The sequence below is a fragment of the Artibeus jamaicensis genome, unplaced genomic scaffold (genome assembly GCF_021234435.1).
Source record: "Artibeus jamaicensis isolate MK-2021 breed Jamaican fruit bat unplaced genomic scaffold, CSHL_Jam_final contig_387, whole genome shotgun sequence".
Taxonomy (NCBI): Eukaryota; Metazoa; Chordata; class Mammalia; order Chiroptera; family Phyllostomidae; genus Artibeus; species Artibeus jamaicensis.
This window is the reverse complement of record NW_026521812.1, coordinates 29,068,052-29,090,868: the sequence shown is the minus strand read 5'-3', so window position 1 is coordinate 29,090,868 and position 22,817 is coordinate 29,068,052. Positions and strand designations below refer to the sequence as shown.

At 34.2% G+C, this 22,817-nt stretch overlaps 1 protein-coding gene across 2 annotated transcripts in view; it reads right to left on the bottom strand.

Annotated features, from left to right (window-relative positions):
* The window catches only part of ASCC3 (activating signal cointegrator 1 complex subunit 3), a 301,569-nt gene that overhangs the window by 263,575 nt on the left and 15,177 nt on the right, over window positions 1-22,817 (bottom strand). For both annotated transcript variants that reach the window (XM_053664954.1, XM_053664955.1), the window contains exons 2-4: window positions 22,325-22,456; window positions 19,588-19,738; window positions 2,686-3,245 (exon numbers count right to left, since the gene is read on the bottom strand). In XM_053664954.1, the coding sequence (XP_053520929.1) occupies window positions 2,686-3,245; window positions 19,588-19,738; window positions 22,325-22,414 (801 nt within the window). In that variant the 5' untranslated portion in view covers window positions 22,415-22,456. The remainder of the gene's footprint in view (window positions 1-2,685; window positions 3,246-19,587; window positions 19,739-22,324; window positions 22,457-22,817) is intronic.

Sequence of the window (22,817 nt, the reverse complement as noted above, 5' to 3'; positions counted from 1 at the left end):
TGAGTATAATCCTCCATGGGGTATAAAGCGAATGTATTATTATTTTAAGTAATTTAGAAAACAACTATTAAAACATTTAATATATTAAATTTTGTTTTAATTTATAACATGATAAAATTAATAGAATATATAGACAACATAAAGAAAAGCTCTATAAGATCCTCAATTTTTAAGAGTGTAAAGGAGTTTTGAAAACAAAACAGCTGAGAACCACTGTATTAAACATACTAATTATTCTACATCAAAATTTCAAAAGATTCTGGAATCATTTATATAGCAAATAAGTATCAAAAATATAGTCTCCCCTCAGATGTCAACAGAATCAAGTAATTCCTACTTCTTAGGAGCAGGCACATATCTAGAACAGGGTTAGGCTCAGAACTAAACTTGCATGGTTCAAGTAATGCCATCTGCACAGAGTCAAGAGCTAAGGCTAACAGCAAACAACAAATCACAAATGTTATAAAGAATAAGCCCCATCTGCATAAAAGCAAACTATGATGTCAATACAATTCAAAATTCACTTTTTCTAAGAACTAATTGATTATACAAAGAACCCATCAATATTTACATCAGCATTAATAACTCTGCAAATAGCATTTAATATTAAAATAATGCCAAGGGATATATAGTATACTCCCATACATCTCCAATAGTCTCATATTTTTCATTAATACCTTTTCTATTTTACCAAAGACTGTTAATATCAGTCAAACTTAAAAAAAAAAAAAAAAGAAAAACAGCTGTATCAGCAGTCAATATATCACTAAACCAAATTCAGAACTGGTTCATATGTTGAGCAAAAATACCTGCAGTGTAGATGTAGGTTTTTATATATGTCGTAAAAATATGTTCTTAAGGCACAACTAAAATTCTGGAGCAACAGTACACAGCATGATTATTTAAATATTCCTATCCCATACAGTTAACTAAAAGCTCTAAAAGAAATGGAAATGGCCCTGGTTGGTGTGGCTCAGTGGACTGAGTGCTGGTCTGTGAATAAAAAGGTTGCCAGTTTGATTCCCAGTCAGGGCACGTGCCTGGGTTGTGGGCCAGGTCCCCACTAGGGGGCATGGAAGAGGCAACCACACACTGACGTGTCTCTCCCTCTCTTTCTCCTTCCCTTTCCCTTTCTTTAAAAATAAATCAAGAAAATATTTTTTAAAATGGAAATAATCTGTGCTATCATATAAACTGATACCCTTTTAATTAAACTTTTTCTAGCTTAAGTGAGGGATATAAAAGTACATAGATAACACAGAAGTAAAGTATAGCACAGCCTAAAATGACAGTACGAGTGGGCAAGAATGATGGTACTGAAACAACACTACAGAAAATTTGCTGTAACAATATAATCATGTAGAAAGGAATATAATATAAAAGTCTGAATAATCTGTGCTGTAGAACAAAAAAAAAAACAGCATCATAGTGAGTATTTATTTTCATTCAGACAGAAACACCAAAACACCGAGGAACGAACCATATAAAACTCGACTACTTTAAGTCACTGGTGGAATGTGAAACACTCATATCTTAAAGTGTCCATTAAAACCTGGTTGAAACAATCACTGAAGCAGACCACACAGGGCATAGCTACGAGTTTTAGAATGGCTGACATATAATACACCTTAACAAAGTGCACAAGGTCTTACATTACTTGGGCCTTACCTATCTGCCTGCACTGTCTTTTACTACCTCTGGTTTGCATCCTGGACCCTCACTGTGAACACACCATGTTCTTTCTCACACCTAAAATATACTCTCTTTCTGGTCCACTTTAAAAAGTTAAACCCAGTCGTATTTTAAGACTTGACTCTAGTTTAACCTCTTCTATGAGTACTTTTCCTATCATACTAGTTCTACAGAATCTATGAATGGCTATTTAATGCCCCATTTTCTTTGAATATACTATCATAATACCTACAGTATTTGAGTGGACTTGAAATGTCTCCTCCTACTGAACAACGAATTCCCTGAGAGCAAAGTAGTTATCTTAGTCATCCTTTTACAACCAGCAGCTAGCACTGTACCTGATAGTGAGCATTCAATAAATAGATGACGAATAGATGGATGCATGAATTCAGTTTGACCTTGCGATGAGGTAGATTATGAAAAGAAAGTCATATAAAATAGTCCAATTATTTCTAGATGTATTTGTTTTTCAAAGGTTTTTCTTTCTAACGCAGAAAGTAATCAAAAGTATTTTTCTAAATTAACAAATCACTTAACATACAGATAAAATTTATAGTATTTTGAAGTTACAGTTTCATCAAAGAATTCTTAGAAGTATAAATGCTATTCAAATGTTAACCTTTATCACTAGGGTACCATATAGTTTATCATGCAAGCCTGTACACTGTTAGGAGGAGTACAATTCACTACAGTTTAACCGCAGATTTAACTCTGATTGTCTCAGTAACCAGGACATTTGAAGCCCCTAATGACTACCCTCTGACTCATCTGCTATTCATTATACTCACACTCCTCCGTTATACTCTTACCCAGTGAAAAGACAAACATGCCTACCATATAAAACCATTTGGCTCCATATTTGGCTACATACTGAAGCATAATATCAAAGAAGTACGTTTTTCTTTCTTTTTTTTGCTTACCACCCAAGTTTAAAAAGCCTATTTCATTAAGAAAGTTCACATTAGTGAAAAACTTCAATAACTTCAACTATACCTCATTCTGAAGTTCATCACCACTTTTAACAGAAGCAAGCATATCATATAAAGTACAGCAAAGATCTTCTATTCTTGTTGCTTTAGCCATTTCATTTGAAGTTGCATTTAAGTACTTCTCAACTTCACACCACAAAAAGGAGTCATTTGTTTTCTCCACAGGTTTGACCTCTGGAGTGGAATGCTCCCGAAAATGTTCATTCAGAAACTTCTTGTAATCTAGGCTTATAGTTTTCTGGGGTTCACCATTTATTGGCAGTTCGTCAAAGTGGTCCAAATCATGCATGTCAAATGAAAATGCTAAATTATTACCAAATAAAACTCTGTCACCACATTCCTCTTTTGTCATCTGGACAAGAGCAGTAAGACTGTCTGGATGGAAACGAGAAGTAATTCTATTGGTAGCATTACAAGCTGCAGTGGCAGATGATGATGGAAAGGGACCGAACATCTGTTTGATAGCCTTTGTCTCCTTGTGACCAACAGAGTCCTTCAAGTGAAATGTCTTGAAGAGAAATGCAGCCGCACTTTCAATGGCTTCTTTTCCATGATCTGTTCCAACTACTCAAAGACAAAAGAAACAGTATTAGCTCAAATGAATCAGTTGTCAATGTACCATCTTCAAAAAAGCTACTAATAATATTCTGCTGGCTAAATCCAACAGTAAAAACACATTGATAAAAATAATCAATTTAAGAGCAGAAAAACTGCTCTTAAGTACATCTCCAAATTCCCAAAGAACTGTATTAGGTAAATAAATTATCAGTAATTATTCCATATCCAAATAGAGAAAGTACTCAATAATAACCCTTTACCTCTTTTTAAAAACAATTTAAAGCATGAGCTAAAGCTTATTTAAGACCAAGTTTTAAAAGGTGATTTGATGAGCTAGTTAAATAAACCAAAATAGGTGCAAAGAGAAAAAAAAAGGAATCATAGACTTCTGGAGCTGGAAGGAAACTGCAGAGATCTGTAACTTTCTTTACAATTTGTACTGTGAATCTGGGATGGCAAGAAATAAATTTATATGGTTTCCATTCAAAAGCATTTAATACCATAAAGAACGTACAGAAATAGAATAAATGGCCACATTATAAAACAGAAAAAATAATCATGTTCAAAAGAGACCAGAAGTAAATTTCTTACCAAAGTAAGAGGAAGTAAAGGAGCAGCCCCTAATTTCTTTAAGGCATTAATCTCTCATACTCAATATCTTACTTTCTTAAATAAAGGAAAAAATCATATTTGTTTCATAGAATTCGAAGAATATTTTTTAATTAAAAAATAAAAAATAAGAATTTCAATCTCCAGAAGGCTCCAAAAGTCAGTGTGCCTTACCTAAAGTAATACTGCTAAAGTTAGTATTAAGAATATAATACACCAGTATCACCTTCCTGAAACCATGACTGCAATCACACCGTATTTGGTTACAAACCCTGCACAGCTTACTACAGCTCAGGAATTCAATCCAAACTCCTATACGTTGATTTCAAGTCATGCCAAAAGCTGACCCCCCCACCATCCTCTTTTTTTTCACCTTTACTGGCTATTGTACATTTCCTGGCCCAGTCAACAAGAATTTCTTAACATCCAGAAACCAGGTCCTGTCCCATTCTATGCCTATATCCATGCCTTTGTCAAGGACTCTGATTGTTCGAATCCTACCCATTCTCAGAATCAAGCTCAATTACCTCTTCCAAGGTAAGTGCAGTATCATGTACACAGTTATACCCCCTCACTATCCCCAGCCCCCAACAGGTGCGTCAACAGATTTTCTGAGTTGAACTGAATCCAGGCCTTGATGACACCAGACAAGTAAGTGTGTTTACACCACACCACACTGCCTTGGTAACTTCTTACTCTGCATGATGTTTACACAAATGTGTGGAAAACTAACAACTTATATGAGTGGTGATAAACAATTTTACAATGTATATGTCTAGTATTTACAACTTCTTCTAGTATGAAGTCTACTTTTATGATTTTAAAGAATTTACAAAACACCATCTGACATTATTCTTTTAGCATTTAGAAAAATACATGACAAAAACCATCTATAAATTAAACAGTGCTTTTAAATTAATTGAACAGCATTAATGTACAATTTACTAAGTCTACATATGAGGCTTACAGAAGAAAGCTTTTAGATAATTTAGGGACTGTGATAATTCCACAGGGTTGGGACTACTAAAGTATGAGCAAAAATGGAACTCACATTTACAAACTCATTCTATATCTAAGATTTTAATACGTATTCTTTTGTAAGGATATTTTGCATCTTGGAATTTTTCTTAACAATTCAGCAAGTACTTTCACATTAAATTATCTCAATTCTTCTTAACAAAATTACCTTCATCTTACAGATGCTAAAATGGAGACTCAGAGTTAAATAATTTCAGAGAGATTAAATAGCCATTTAGTTATTAAACAAGTTTCAAAGCAGACTAATTTGTAAACAAGAGTCCTCTGTACTACACCACTCTGACTCCTTGTAAGTTCCTATAAAGTAGATTTATCTGTAATTCTTATTTACTAAATAAGCAAATTAAAAATCACCTTATAAAACAAAGCAATAAATGGAAGAATGGTCTTACCTTATTATCAGAAGTAGTATTAATTTAAACAACCATTTTTAGGTCACTAGTAAAACTATGTTACAGCCATATACAGGGTGGGGCAAAAGTAGTTATTTATATGGCAAGAAATATAATAATTAATAAATAATAATACAAGAATAAACTATTTCAAGTACTCACAACTGTATAAAGATACTTTTGCCTGACCCTGTATACTGTGTTCATTAAATGAAATGCAATGGATTCATATATGTTGCTATAAAATAACCTACACAATATAGTAAGTGGGAAAAAAAGTTAGTTATGAATCAGCACAAAAATAGACAGGGGGAAGTTAAGAACAGTATAGGAAATGGAGAAGCCAAAGGACTTATATGTATGACCCAAGGACATAAACTAAGGGGGGGAATGCTGGAGGGAGAAGAAGAGAGTGCAGGGTGGAGGGGGATAAAGAGGAGAAAAAAAATGAGACAACTGTAATGGCATAATCAATATACTAAAAGAAAAAAAGAAGTACAAATTTGCAGATACAGAATAGACAGGGGGAAGTTAAGAACAGTATAGGAAATGGAGTAGCCAAGGAACTTATATGTATGACCCACTGACAAGAACTAAGGTGGGGGGCGCTATAGGAGGGAATGGAAGGTGCTGGGGAGAGGGGGTCAAAGGGGGAATTGGGATAACTGTAATAGCATAATCAATAAAGTATACTTAAATATTTTTTTCATGTTTCACAAATTTTATTTATTGATTCAATGACAGCAAAAGATTACATTTCGACAATGAGACAATGTTAGCAGGGGCGGGGGGTAATAAATCCCTAAACTATAACTTCTTAAAGAATTAATTCATGTGATTTATATTTAATCAAAATATCTACAATTAGCTTAATACTTACCATTGAAAAAGATCTCCAGTATAGAATGATATTCAGGACAGATTTTGACAAAATCTTGCTTTACTAAGGAAATGTTGCAAGAAAGTGTTTTCCTTTGATCACAAGCTACTATTACTCAAAATTTAATTGGATATGGTTAAATTTTAAAATAAAATGAATGTCCTCTATTGAGGTTTTAGAAAATGTTATTCAAAGACTGTTGAGGAATACAACTCAGAAATGTCTCACTATAAAGTACTTTTAGTGAATGCACTGATTTTTATGAATTTTACTAATTATAAGATGCAAAATATCAGGTTTACATGGCCTTTTAGAGCCATATCTGAAAATATTTGAAGACAAGAACTCTGAGAATGACATAATTTTTAGAAAATATTAAAAATGTTTAAAATTTGCCCTGGCTAGTGCAGCTCAGGGGATTGAGTGTTGGCCTGAAAACCAAAGGGTCACTGGTTTTGATCCCCAGTCAGGCAAATGTGTGGGCTGCAGGCCAGGTCCTCAGCAGAGTGCTCAGAAGGCAACACAGATCGACATTTCACTCCCTCTCTTTCTCCCCCACCTTCCCCTCTCTAAAAATAAAACAAATAAAACATTTTTAAAATTTTTAATAAGTAAATAAAATTAATGTTTATTTACTATATCTTGGGCTAATTTTGCTTGTATAATTAGAAGATAACTTAGTTATTTCCTTAGAGCACTGGTTCTCAAATAGAATGTGCATCAGAATCACTGGAGGTCTTGTTTAAAACACAGATTGTGGCACTTCTGCCTGGCCCTAGGCCTGAGAATCTGCATTTCTAACAAACACCCAGGAGATGCTGATGAAGCTAATATGAGGACCACCATATTTTGATGAAAACCACTGGCTTAAAACAATTAATTTTATTTTTTTAGATTTTATTTATTTATTTTTAGAGAGAGGGGAAAGAGAGAGAAAGGGAGAGAAACATCAATGTGCGATTGCCTGTTGCATGCCTCCTACTGGGGACCAGCAACCCATGCATGTGCCTCCACTGGGAATTGAACCGGTGACTCGTTCACAGGCTGGAGCTCGATCCAGAGCCACACCAGCTGGAGCTGGCTTAGAACAATTTAAAAAACAGTACTTATTAATCCAAATTAAAAAAAGAAAATACATCTACATCGTATTTTACATCTACATCTCTTTCTATAGCCCATAAAACTGTAATCTTAGTTGGATAATGGTTCTGCAGAATATCCTGCATACATGTTAATACCCTTGCCTAATTACTAACTCTAATTCTGCACAACCTACTCCATATCCTTGAGTTGGACTGCTACGAATGGACTAGTGTTCCTCAGAATATTTCTCAAAAGTGAATCTTCGTACTATGTTACTCAGAAGTTTGGAAATTCCAGTAATTGAGAAGCACTCAGGCAAAAGCTATTGGTTACCACTATCTAACAAAGAAAGAGCAGCAATCTGCACACAGAGAATTTCTGTGCAGTGGTAATAATACACGTCACCCTCCCCCCTGCACACCTGCCTCCCCCGCCTGAAGGCAGAGACAACGGTTCCAGCGCCCTGTTCCAGTGCTCCGTCTGCGGGTGATGGTGCAGTCATTTTAGGGGGACACTGCTGTCAGCAGACCCAGATGAGAAGGCAGCTCAGGACGGGAGCAGGAACTGAGGCTGCAGTCGGAGCAGCGAATAAGAAATCACCCTAACTTGCTACTACAGCCCACCAATGAATCCAGCTCTTACATCTTTTGGTGACTGAAAAATATAAAAGGTGCTTGAAAAACAGGAAAAAAATCTGAAGGAAATAAAGGCAATTAAATGTCCGACTTGTCAAAGTTCTGACAGGCCCCACCTCCCCTCAACCAACTGGGATTAGAAGGGAAACCTACAGGATATCCAAGGGCTGCTCCGCTGCTCCGCTGGCCGGCTGCACCAGCACACCTTCGCCACAGAGAAGGAACTGATGGCAGCCACTGGGAAACGAGAGTGGGGCACTTCTGGAGTGGGAATTTGTAATAAGTAATCACGTTCCTGTCTTCTGATACTATATCCAAAATTAAACATGTTGGATTAACTGAGGATCTTGTTTGCAAATTATCTTTTTGTTAATTTCCCTTTATATTTCACACACAATTCAGTGCTGAGTAATCTGTCAGGGGTGTCCAACCTGTGACCTCCCGGTGCATGCAGCCCAGGATGGCTATGAATGTGGCCCGACATAAAACTGTAAATTTACTTAAAACATTATGAGATTTATTTTTTGGTGATTATGTGTTAATGTGTGGCCCAAGACAACTCTTCTTCTTCCAGTGTGGCCCAGAGACACCAAAAGGTTGGACTCCCCTCTAAGCTGAGCTCTGAAGTTAAGTTAATATTTGCTCCCAATTCTAAAAGTGTTTGTTTCACATCACTGACTGTGCTAAACTTTCTGAGAAGAACAAGAATTTTCTGTTAGTTTTATCCTCAAGATAAAACCTTGGTAAAGAACATACACTAAATAACTGGTAAAAGTTTGAATGAAACTTAACCTCCAAACCTTTAAGGAATCTATTCTAAATACCTAACCACTTGTACATCTAATTTTCTAGCACTGAACAAGACAGACTGTAAACTGGTATACCAGCTTTATACACCTGGCAATTCAATTGCAACAAATTTAAATAGATACACTTAGAAGGTCACTATAATACTTCTTACTAATAATAAATGCTTGCCCTGCCCACTCCAGTTGTATTGAGAGCAAATGAGATGTGAAATGTACAATAAACTCTAAAAATATAATTGGCAACTGACTGCTATAACATTATTATAAAACAATGTTTTAAATGAGATTGATGACTAAATCATCTACAACACATAAATTGCTTCTATATTTTCCTTTTATTGTAAAATATTAAGAATTAAAGAGTTGTATATCGTAACTTTTTAAATAGCCTACTTTAACAGTTGAGAAATCCTTTAAAAGGGATGAGTAGAAAATTTCCTTTGAATAAAAATATCCATCAACTCTTTGAATGCTTAATTGCTAAATATCCAATTTGAAAGTTGTCAACAAATGAGTTCCTTGACCAGTTAAATCTACAATGTTAGTAGAAAATATTTACAAGTATCTTTTATATTTATATGCTAATAATGAAATGTTCGAAGCAATCAAATTTATTTTTTATGTTATGTCGAGACTTTAATGTCCATTTTATCCCTGACACTTGGTCTGCGACTATAAATATAGCATTAAAACCCTGCATCAGTATAAAGCTCATTGTTTGCTAAAAATATAATCAAGGCAGGCAAACTATTAAGAAGAAGTTATATTTGAATAGAGATTAGCTAACTGATTTTAACTAAAGAATAATTATTTCTTTTACATATAGGAGAGGGGACCCTCCCTCAAAAAAACAGAGTTATCTTCTGGAGGGTGGGCCCCTTGTAGTACAGGCCTCCACCATTAGGTAATTGTTCTAGGAACCCATCTCTATCTGTGGAACAGCTGGCATTGTGAGAGGCTGCATTTAGCTTCAGTGAAGTTTGTTTCCAGACTTTTTCAATGCATTGTCCCAGTTCATGATGAGTGATTTACCACTGCACCCGTGCCCACACCATGCTGAGTGTTCAGCAGTTGTGACCAAGAACAGCATGATCCACCCGCCTCCCCCGTTGCCCCAACCTCTCTATTCATTCAGTCTCACCCCAAGCAGCTTTTCTTTTGCCTCCCGAGATGAAAAACTTCCTGAAAAGGAAACCTTCCCATACGGCCTCAAGTGGAAGAAGTGAAACAAACAAACAAAAAACAGAAGAAGCACTAAAAGGCACAAAATTGATGAGTTCAAAAACTGTTTTGAGCAGTGGTCAAACTTCTCGATAAGTGTATCACATCAAATGGAGAGTACTTTGAAGGTTATTGAAGTTTAAACATGTAATAAAGAAACACACAATTTTTTATAAATAAATTCCAGGGCTTTTGGGGTCCTCCCTCATATGTTAGCTATTTGTACCAGCAAAAACAATGATTTCACTTAAACATACACTGTCCCACAACGCCATCAGTTTTTCCCTCTACATATTCATCTCCAATGCCTATTAGTGTACTTTTTGACAAGTGCAGTATCTAAAATCATCACGTGGTAATAACATTCTAATAAAACTACAAGTGCAAGGATTTTTTTTCTTTCTGCATTATATCATCTTCGAATAATCACCAAATTATCAAATTTAAGAGAAGCAAGCATTTGCAACATGGCTTTTTGGGGAATACCTTGAACAATATATGTGATATTAATTTAAAATTGGCTAAGACATTCATTTATTTTTTTTGTATAACTCTTGTACATCAAAAATCCTCCAGGAAACCTCGCATTAAGCAGGCAAAGTATTCAAGAAATGTTCAATGCAATAATTTGAAGGAACTGCCTTCAGGGTAAGCAAATAATAAAAGGAAAACAGAGAAACATATTTGGTAGAAAAAATAGTAGTACAGGAGATTAAAAAGAGGCCAAGGAAATTCACCATGTTTTGAAGTCAACCATTTAATTTTATATATATTCATTACAAAATATAAATACTCATCTTACAGTATAGACTTTAAGTTACCATCCAGCCACTATATCACCATTTCTAGTACATAAAACCCTGCATCAAATTACAGTTTGACTTTCCAAGCAACCAAACAGCTAACATAAAAGTTTCAATTTTATATATAAGCTTCCTATAATAAAAACATTATTTTGAGCATCACAAAGTTTAAACTGTATCTTTGAACAAATCATATAACTCACTGAGATTTAACTGGCATTTTATTTTTTTAATATCCAAGGAAAAATTTTTTTTAAAGATGCTTTAAAGTATACATAGTACAGCATTTATTTATCAGATAGTACCTATAGACTTAATAGCACTATAAAGAAAATTAACTGCAACCTTAAAAATGCCTCTACCAAGGAATGCAGTGTACATTTTCTTATGCGTAAGGAATTATTGTAATTTATAAATGAATAATAATATATCAATAAACTAAAGAAAACTGAAGAGTTGATCCCATTTCCAACTCTAGTCATTGCTACAATATTCTGTTCAACTTATGGCTCTTTTTCCACATCTCCACATAATCAACACTGCCTGTTTATACTAGCAAAAATATATTAGCAAAATCATCTATAATTTTCATTAAGTTACTCAGCTCTTTTATTTTGTAATATTTCTTGTGATATGTACAGAAACAAACAACTCTGCCCCTGAAACATTCAAAACACAATCTTAAGTCTGTCCCAGGTTTCCTTCTCTCTGAACTCCTTCCTGACTTACAGAAGCAGAGTTCCTGCCGTTTTCATACCACATCACCATTGGGCATATATATCTACCATAACATACAACCACACAGAGAAACTTTGTTTACTAATGGCTACTGTCACATCTAGACTATCATAAAATTATTCACTGACAGCCATTTACCAGGCTTTATTCGAGGTACTTTGGAATTCTGCTTTACATCACAACAACTATACAGAGAAGTAACATCACCATATTATATATGAGGAAACAGGTTTACTGATATTTACTAGCTATTCACTAGTAAATGACAACTAAATTTGTACCACACATATTAACTGATAACTTGAAATTACCCTAAGGTATAGGAAAATAATTTCACAAAAACTTAAAACTGAAAATGAAATAAAGATGATACAAAATACAGTTCCAAATATTCTAAATATTAGCTTACACTATCCATACATATATCTAAAAACCAACTACAAAATAGAGTTTATTACAGGAATGCAAAGGTGGTTCAATTGTTAGAAAATCTAGTAACATAATCTGCTTCAAACAAATTAAAGTAGGAAACATCTAGTGCAGAGATAGGATGGCCAGAAGTCAAACAGACCTAAGGAAAAGGCCAAGCCTTCAGCAGCCTTGCGCCCTAGCATTATGCAGCTGCTGGACTGGCATGACGGCAGGTGGCTCCCCTACACTCATCAGGGGGACCTTTGTAAACTATATAAATATGCAACCTTGCTGCTGTACGCCTGAAACCAATGTAAAATAATAATAAATGTCAAATGTCAACTTTGATTGAAAAATAATTTTTAAAAAAGAAAAAAAACTGCTGAATCCTTCAGAGGAAATTTGTCAGGTGAAATGAATAAACCAACTTGAGTCTCTGTCACTGTAGCAGGTTTTGATATTTGAGCTGAATACATTTCTAATACATATATTTGTGAATGTATAAATATCATAAAATATAAAAAGTCATGAGAATACTAAATATCAATTTTGTGACATTTAAGATTATTGATTACCAGAGACTGAGCAGGCAATTCTAACCATATTAATAAGATTTTATTTCTTAAAAGAAAATCTGGAGGAAAGATAGCCAAGTGTTAAGTTGGATGGGGAATACACAGGTATTTGATTTGTTGTATTTTTTATTCTTATCAGCCTATAATATTTCATGACAATCAATAACATAAAAGCCATAAATTTTACACTTTATTGAATATAGTAAGAATATACAAAGTACACATACAGCTCAAAGAATTATACTAAAGTGCACACACCTATAAAATGTGGGTAACTAAGAAACAGAAAATTATTAGCTCCCCAGAAATTCCCTTCCTCAAAAGGCCACTACCCTGACTTCTGAAACCAGAGATTAGTCATGCCTAGTTTTCAAATTCGTATGTATATAGAATCATTCTCTGTTCTTCTGTGTTTGGCATCTTTCAGTCACCATTAGAAGATTCATTCGCAATGTAACACACAGCTATGTAGTTCCTTATTGCTAAAAGGTAGTGTATAAATCATAATTTATCTATGCCAGTGTTTAACGGTGAACTGTGCTGCTCCCACCTTAAGGCCATCACGAATAATGGATGCATGCCTCTTTTGTGTACATGAGCAGGCATTTTTACTGGATATTTATGTAAATAGTAGTGTAGGCATTTTGATTATTTATGTACATATTACTGGATAATATATATAAAGATTGAAGATTTAACTTATTCAATCACAGTAGATACTATCAAACAATTATTTAAAGCAGTCATGCCAAATTAAACTCTGCCAGCACTGGTTGAGAATTTTTATTACATATTCTTGAGCCTCAATGACAGTTGGCATGCCAATCTTTTTCATTTTAACCATTCTTACAGGCATATAATGGCATTTCCCTCATTACTAATAAGGTTGGGAACCATCTCTTATTTCTTGGCCATTCAATTATGATCTGTGAAATGCTTGTTTAAGGTTCTTGCTCATTTTTATTATAAAGATTATCATCCTTTCCTTTTCTTACTGTTTTGTGGGAGTTCTTATTTAATGTACATACAAGGTTTCTTTTCTGATTATATATGTCGAGACTATATGACTTGCCTTTTTACTCTCAAAGAATAAAAATGATCAATTTTAATGCAGTACAATTTACCAATCTTTCCCTGTATGAGTGCTTTCTGTTTTGTTTAATAAATATGTCCATATATAAAGACCAAGAAGGTCTTCTACATTATCTTTTAGAAGATTATTTTGTGCTTCATGGCCCATTCTGCTTAGATTTATCTGTATAAGTGCATGTTTTTCATATATACATTTGACCCAGCACCGGGTACTGAAAAGAGCCACATTTTACTACTCGAAGACCTTCATGATAAATCAAGTGCCCTAATATCTGTGGGTAAGTTTCTGGACTTCATTCTATTCCACTGGTCTATTTGTCTACCCTTGGACCAATACCTCACTAAATTACTGATCTTCATAGTAAATCTTAATATCCAATAGATTAAGCTCTTCCATCTTTCAAAGCCGACTTGGCTGCTCTTTGCCTTTCAATTTCAACGTAACTTTCAGATTGTCAATTTCCACGCATAAACACATACCTACAAACACAAGCCTGCTGAGATTTTGATTGGGATCACACTGAATCTATAGCTTAATTTGGATAAAAGTATCTTTATAACAGTGAGTGTTCCAATTCTTTGTATTGCCTTCCATTTAGTTAGGTCTTCTCAGTTATATCTTAGTTTTCCATGAGAAAATTTTGCTCATCCTTAGTTAAGTTTACTTCTAGGTATTTGATGATTTTTTAAAATGCTTTTTGTAAATGACATTTAAAAAATGACATTTTCTGGTATGTTCTGGTATGTAGAAATAAAATTACTATTATGTTGACCCTGTAACTTCATTTTCAAAAATACAGTCATGTAAATAATGGCAGTTTTGAAGAAATATTTATGACCTTTCTTTTTCATGTCTTTTATTAGCAAGAACCTGTAGCACAGTAAGAAACAGAAGTGGCAACAGGCATTGATGTTTAAATCTCTGTCTTAGAGGGGAAGCTTTTTCAACACCGCGTCATTAAATATATTTGACCTAGGTCTTTTTTTATAAATATTCTTTATCAAATTAAGTTTCCTTCTATTCCTAATTTACTAAAAAAATGTTTTTACCATAATTGGATTTCAGATATTTACAAAATGCTTCATCTACTGCACAATCATGCAACTTTTAAACCTCTACTACTTTACATAAATCCCACTATTTTTTCCTATTTCTGAACCCAATAATTAACATTTTGTGCATTTACACGTTCCCTCTCTCATACACATATCTCTTGGCTTTTTTTTTTACACTGACCCACTAATGTATACTGAGTCTTCATGACATTTCACTATAAACACACAGCAAGCTCATGGTTGGTAACACCCAGCACATAGTCAAATTTCTATAGTGCCTCCAAAAATATCTTTTTAATTTTTTTCTGATTTAGTATTCAAGCAAAGATACTACATTATATCATAACCTTTTTAAATCTGCAATACCCTCATACATTTTTAAATGACATTATATGAAATTCCCCTAAAAAACCATTAAGGCATATATCGGCTTGGCCAAAAAGTCCATTACGATTTTTCCATACAACGGCTCTACCAGTGCTTAGTTGTTTTTAACTTCACTCAAAACAACTTTGTTAGGCTGTATGTTAACCGCTGTCATATCAGCATTCATTTAAAAAAACACCTTATTAAAACTGGTGAATTTTTGTGCAGCCATTTTAATACTGGACATGGAAGAAAATAACATTTTCAGCAAACGATGCTTTATTATTTCAAGAAAAGTAAAAATGCAACTGAAACAAACAAAAAAAGATTTGTGCAGTATATGGAGAAGGTGCTGTGACTGACTGTGTCAAAGGTGGTTTGCGAAGCTTCTTGGTACTACTGATATTCTGGTCAGATAAATCTTTGCTGTGGGGCTGTCCTATGCATTGGAAAATGTTTAACAGCACCCTTGGTCTGTACCCACTAGAAGCCAATAGCAGGAGATAGCCAGCATACTCAAAATATCCAAATCAATAAAGTTAATTTGTGAAAATGAAAAATGTGTCTTTTATAGAAAAAACCATACACACTTTTTGTGGACAGCCCAGTAGATTTATTAGTGTGAAGGTTTTTAATTACAGACTGAATTTCTTTAAGTCAAATATTCAGATTTTCTATTTCCTCTTTTGTCCCTTTTAGTCATCTTAGTCCTTTGAATCTGTCAAAAGCTCTGCTCATCTTCTCACCCTCCTCTTTTTCATCTGGCCTCTGAAACAGACAGTAACCTCCAGGAAAAAGTAGCTCAAATGCCAGGATCTCATTTTCTGGGTTTATTTCTGCTTCCAGATCTTGGCCCCATAATTCTTCACTGCTTTGCAGGTACTATGGTGTAGTCAAACAGTTTTCTATTTTACGGTTTTTCTATTATTCTCAGCAGAAAATTGTTCCAAATTACCTTTCTACCAATTTATGGCAAGTAGAGCTCTGAACTTTTTTTGAAATCTACAATTTTCAAGATCACTGTTTTTTACAAAACTCCTGAAAAATCTCCTGCCTCATCCAATACACAACAGGCCTTTATTATTTTAAATGCCTACTCTTACTTCCATAGACAGAATTGCCAGATCCTGCTAATATCTTTATTTCTCTCCTTTTCCAGTCATTGCTTTATAAACTGCTTTCACCTTCGGCTTTGATTCCTCATTTTATAGCAAAATCTTATTTTCCTGACAACTCAAAAAACATAAAAGATCCCCAAATTCCCTAAACCACATTTTGTAAGTCAGTCCTGCCCAATCTACCTTTTGATTCATATTGTTCTTTAAAAAAAGTTATTAAATGTAAAATATATAAAAATGTCAAAACCCAAATAAAGCAGGGGTTATAAATTAGAAAAGGCAAAACAAGTAAATCTATATATGGAAAAATAATGTGAATACTGGGGAAAAAACCACCTGGTTCACTTACGGCTGAGTCCTGATTTACATCCAGACCAAAATAAAATCATTAGATCACCCTAGTCTAGCCTTGAGAGAAAGAGACCAAGTTACAGAGCTGACTAAGGAACTGTCAGGTCTTTCTACTGACCTTCCCACCATTCTTGACCCCCATTCTAGTTTCTACCTGTGGTGTGAAAAACTTAAAACTCCTGTAATAATATGAGAAAATCAATCTCCTATGATAATAATTTAAAACTGTAAGTAACATAGATACATGCTTACTACATGATTCACTTTACTTGACTACTACTCTCAATCTTGGCCTCTTTATTTTCAAAAATGTTTTTATTTGAAGCACATAAAATGTTGACAGTTTCATTGTGCACAGAATACAGGTTTATATAACTATGTTTCCCCACCAAAATCCAGAGGAGGTAGCAATGTCTATAATGAGTATTTGGATAAACTAAAACTAAACGCCAAGAATATTACCATGAAGCAGTTCATAATATTTTCTCCCTAAAGCTCCATTTTATTATTCCAATAATCAAGAGGAAAAAATAAGCCTGGCTGGTGTGGCTCAATGGACTGAGCGCTGGCCTATGAACCAAAGGGTTCGCCAGATGGATTCTCAGTCAGGGCACATGCCTGGGTTGCAGGCCAGGTCCCCAGTAGGGGACACGTGAGAGGCAACCACACACTCATGTTTTTCTCTCCCTCTCTTTCTCTGTCACTTCTCCTTTAAAAATGAATAAATAAAATCTTTAAAAAAAGAGGGAAGAATAAAATTGTAAATAGGTATAAGAATATAGTAAATATAAATCTAAGAAGAAAAATGCTTTAAAATAACAACAGTTGCCACTTGTAACACACTGTCTGTATTAGAGGTAGTAAAGATCATATAGGAATTTTGGTTGGACATTCAATACTTTATTTATTGAACATCTACTGTATCTCCCATACCACATTAAGCACTACAGTACAAAGATGCTGTGATCTGTGGAATTCCCATATTATCACTCACACTTCAGGGAAGGAACAGGTTTAACAGTTATCCAACAATGAGAAAGTACTCTTAAAAAGTATGAAATGGATGATAATCTAATGGAACACTACTAAGGTTAGAAAGGAATAACAAGATATACATGAAGCCTAAGCCATTTCTTCAGAGATAAGAAGCATTTCCCCAAATGAACACAATGGGGAAAGTTACTATAACACATAAATGACAAAGAAGAAAAAAACAAAGTAAGCATTGTTCAGGGAATTAAGATAGTAAATGTTATATATGTTAAGAGTAAAGAGGAGGAACACTGTAGTTTTTGAAAAGTACTTCATTATACCACCCTGCAGTGGACTTAACACCTTAGAAATAAAGACAGTGAAGTCCAGAGGGTTAGGAGATCTAGGTAGACTGGAGACTGCATTGTTTTCAATGAACCTAAATGCCTCTACATTCTTAAAATATAACATGTGATTCTATGACAAATGCTTCCACAAATTTCAGCAAAGTAAGCTCTGTTTCCCCTAGGCTTCAGCAAACTCGAGTTTTACTAATGCCCTTGAACTTTAAAAGATCATCTAAATGCACAAACACACACGACATTCATTTTGTACTTTCACAACTTAAAACAATGAGAACATTAAGTTCAATATTATACTATAATACAAACCAATGTTAAATGATATCAAAATATTTGAAAAATAAATTTAAAGAGTTGATGAGCATAAATAAGAAGCCGTCATGTGTGCCGTATCACACACGGTATGTCACATACATGGGTGTGTCCGAAGGGAAACACCCTTGAAAGCTGGTATAAGAAAAACTGCCAACCAGCATATGGTAATGATTTTTTCCAAGAAATCACGTAAGAAAACTTTTATCATTTACTTATCAAGTGAAACTTCATTAAGAACCTAAAATATGCAGGTACTATTTTATGCACTGAGAAAAGAGTATTCAGCAAGAAAAATATAATCCTATTCTCATGAAACTTGTACTTAGTGGCAAAAAACAGAAAATAAACAAGCAAAATATCAGCTAATGATAAATGTCACAGAGAAAATGCTCCAAAGGTTTGTAAGATAAAGAATGACTGGGTAATAATAAAAAACTGGATGGTCAGTGAGGGCCTCATTAAGGAAACAATTTTTTAGATGAGTTCAGAATAACAATGTTCAGAACATTCTCAGCAAAGGAAATAGCAGTACAAAGACCCCAAAACAGGCACCCCCAACTCAGTGAGTCTAAGGAAGTGAAAAAAGGCCATGTGTCTGAAACACAGTTAGTGAAGGCAAGAATTTTATTTGTCCAAGTCAGAGAGAAAGGTGGATGCCAGATTATACAGGGCCAGAATACTGGTTTAAATCTTTTGCAGGTAACAAACCTGAATTAGAAAAATTTAGAACGACAGTAGTGTTAACTATACTTTTTAATTATCAGAGTCAGAGATGTGATAATGTCAATGAACAAACTCAGATGTTTTACCAGAGTCATTTTTTTTTAATTTTGTTTTCAACCCTAGGAAAGTAACATGTGTTAAGCATATAGTAATTACAATCTCTAATTATAATTTCTGCCAAATATGATCAATTGATGAAAATGTTAGTGTGTAACAAGACTTGAAGCAAAGTTCAGCTTCAGTGTTGCCCTTCATTACGTGCTAGATGAGCATCTGTAAGAAAATGAGCTACATGACTTTTAAGGTTTCCTTCAAGCTACATTAAAATTTTAATTTACCCTATCCTTATTTCAAGTAAGGCAGTGGTTTTCCAACTCTAAATTTCTATAAATCAGGCTGTCAAACTCACTTTCACCAGGGGCCACATCAGGCTTACGGCTGCCTTCAAAGGGCCCAATGTAATTTTAAAACTGTCTAAATGTAACTAGTTCTTAACAAGGGGCAAGGAACTCAGTGCTGCCACCAGGTAGAAACAAGGTGCTGGGGATGGATAAACAAGGTGGAGGCTGGATTCGGCCCTTGGGCCTTGTGTTTGCCACCTGTGCTATAAATCCTTTATGTTTGATTACATTAGTAAATTACTTGCTTAATTTCTATCCTAAGCTCCTTAGGAGATAAGATGGTCTTTCAGTAATTATGAATGTTTGCTTAGAAATGTTAGTCTTTTACTCTATAATATATAATTTAAAACAAATGTGTTTTTGATCCTTAGTAGTTTTTAAATAAAACAAAACTATACCTATTTGTTTTGCAGCCTGTAATATATCTTTTAAGTCTTCATTTACACTTTGCATTTCACTCTTCTCCAGTTTTTCATTCAAAAATGTTACTAACTTCTTCCATGTCAGATCCAAACCTACAATTTGTTCATGAAGTTTAGACCGCTTTATCTGAAAGACACAATAGAGACATACTTACTGGTTAAAGATTTTCTCAAATCCATCATTTACTGCATGTTTTGCATTACATTATATAACTTGGTACCACCCAAAAGAATTCAAAATTTTATCTATTCACATCCAAATTTACAAGTCCCAGAAGGAGCCTTATTTGAATAAGATTAAAAAGAAATCTTATTTAAGATATCTTTAATAAAAGGTTTTTTACCATTGTAATCACAATGAATAATCATTATAAAATTATTTTCATACGGTAAAATAAAAAGCAAAATGTCCTGCGTTCAAATGACAATAGGTAACATCCCATATACCTCTTTTCTATATTTCTCCTTTATTTTTAACAAAGCTTAGACCACACTGCATATAAGAACTTCTGACATGCTTTTGATGAAAGGCATTTAAAAAAAAATCAGATTCCTATGATGATTTCAGATTTCAATATATTCAAATAAGCACTGCTCTTCTAAGTATGGTCCTAGAACAGGATAGGCAGCCAGGAGGTTCTTAGCTATACACACTCTTCTGTGAAGATTTTAAATCTTGGATTTCACAAAAATTGAAACAGAAAGCAATAAAATGTTTACTCCATACCACTGGACTTGGTACACTTCAGGAGGCCTTTGAACAAATGAAAAAGTAGTGGGTCACACAAAAATTGAAATGTTTCTCTTGGTTGCACTGATAATATTCAATAATTCACTATTACTACCCTGTTTCAGTTTTCTAATTAAAAATGGAGCTAATTAATCTGGGTTTAAGGAGAGGAAAATGGGCAAATGTAGATATGAAATAATATTAATCATAAATTGAAATAAGTTGTTACAATGGGTCACACTACATAGAGCTTCATCTTTTTTGCGTATGTTGAATATTTCCAAAGATAAAAAGTTAAATTAAAATGAAGCTCAATGTATCTGCCACTTCCTTTCCTGAGGCGGAAGAAAGGTATGTAAAAGCCTACAAGAATAAATGAAATGACATGGAATAAACATGTAGTCCCTGTCACTTTCAAATTTTAAAATCTTCTGCTGTATACCTAATACACAAGAGTCTATAAAGGAACTTGGTTAGGCGAGAAGAGTAAATACCCTATTTTCCAGACCAGAAGATGCACCTAGGTATTAGAGGAGGAAAATAGGAAAAGAAAGTTGAAGCAAAAACTGTGGTAAAATATTTAATAACATAAATAACATAATATTTCACCAATGTAAAGGTAAACAGCACTCAACAGCAGCATTAACAACCATTATTCCTCCCACATTTGGGGGAAGGGGTGGGGGGAGTATGTCTTATAATCTGAAAAATTCAGGTAATTACAGTTTAAGATAGAAACATTAATTAATTGTATAGAATATATCCTTATTTCAATTGTTATGAAAATGCAAAACAACTCCTATCCTAAAAAAGGATAACTGTTTTGTTGTAGCAAAATTCTGTATCACCTCTAAAGAAAAAAAAATCTACCTAAAATCTGTTACAAATCATTTCTTCTTAGTATCAATCTTTAAGTAAAGATATTAATTGTAAAACTGCACAAGGACTTTACTTTTTATTTACTGATTGATTTTGGGGGGGGAGGGAGAAAGAGAGAGAGAGAAACATCGATTTGTTATTCCACCTATTTAGGCATTCATTGGTTGACTCTTGTATGTGTCCTGACTGTGGATCAAACCCTGAACCTAGGCATATCAAGACAACACTATAACCAACTGACCTACCTAGCCATAGACTTTAAGCAATAAAATTCTAACCTATTAGGAAACAGTGTTTGTATTCTATAATAGAGTCAAATAAGTCAGCAAAGTGAGGGGTTTTTTTTAAGATTTTTATTTATTTATTTTTACAGAGAGGGGAAGGGAAAGTAAGGGGGGGGAGAAATATGTGCAAGAGAACATCAATCGATTGCCTATTATATACCTCCAACTGGGCACCTGACCCCCGCAACCCAGGCACATGCCCTTGACCAGGAATCGAACCTGCAGTCTTCCAGGTCACAGACCAGGGGTCAGTCCACTCAGCCACAGCAGCCAGGGCATGGCTGTTTTCTCATAAAAACAGCATAGGACCAGTTCTTTTATATACTATAGCAGATGACTCATTTCTCCATTAAGTACAGTTCATATACCTTCAGGAGTATAAATCCCACAACCAATTATAAAGACAACACAGAAGTCAATTAATTATGAGACCTGATATTAACTTTGAAAGAGTAAAATTCATTTTTCCACGTTATAGTACACTGTTTCTCTCCATCAAATAAGAATTTTACCAATGACCAAAAAACTTACTCAGACAATCCAGGAGTAAATTACTGGACTGAATTACAAAATTAACTGTGGCAGAAACATTAGCAGTAGAAAAATTAACAAAGGATTCAATACCATAGTTCTGATTATTCTCTTTGACAATACAGTCATATGTGCTTAAGATAAAAAGTCCCATTAAAAAACATCAGTATATACATTCCTCTTAGTAGATAAACATACCATTTTAATCACACAGAACTGAGAGAAAGAAATGTCAAATATCTGTCTGTATCGTATGTTTATAATGGTTTTCATCTTTAAAACAAATTACCTTTAAGTCAGCTACTTCTTCATTGTAATTATCTTGCTTGGTGACATTTGAGAAGGAGCGCAAGGCTCCTGTGAGCCGAGGTAAAGTCATCTATCAATTCAATCAATGATCCATACAATGAGAAACCTGAAACTGAAACAAAACAGGATGATATTTATCTGTTGGGAGCAAGTGCGAGAGGTAATCAAACAACAAATTCATCTATAGAAGAGAGAGAAAACAAATTAGTTAAAAAGCAATTGTTACCAATGTTGAATAATTCTCCTGACACATTTTGTACCCATGAAGGTTTTATTTTTTTAATAGCACACTGGCTATATTTGGAGAAAGGAAAAAGAAACAAACAAAAACATGTGTGGGCACTCCTACAACATTCCCTCAGGAGTTCTACAGATTCCGAAGTACAGGGTCTCAAATACTGCATTACTACTGGCAATGAGACTGAGAGAGGGGGAAAAGAGGACTTGCCCATCTTTTCTTCAATTTTGTTTTA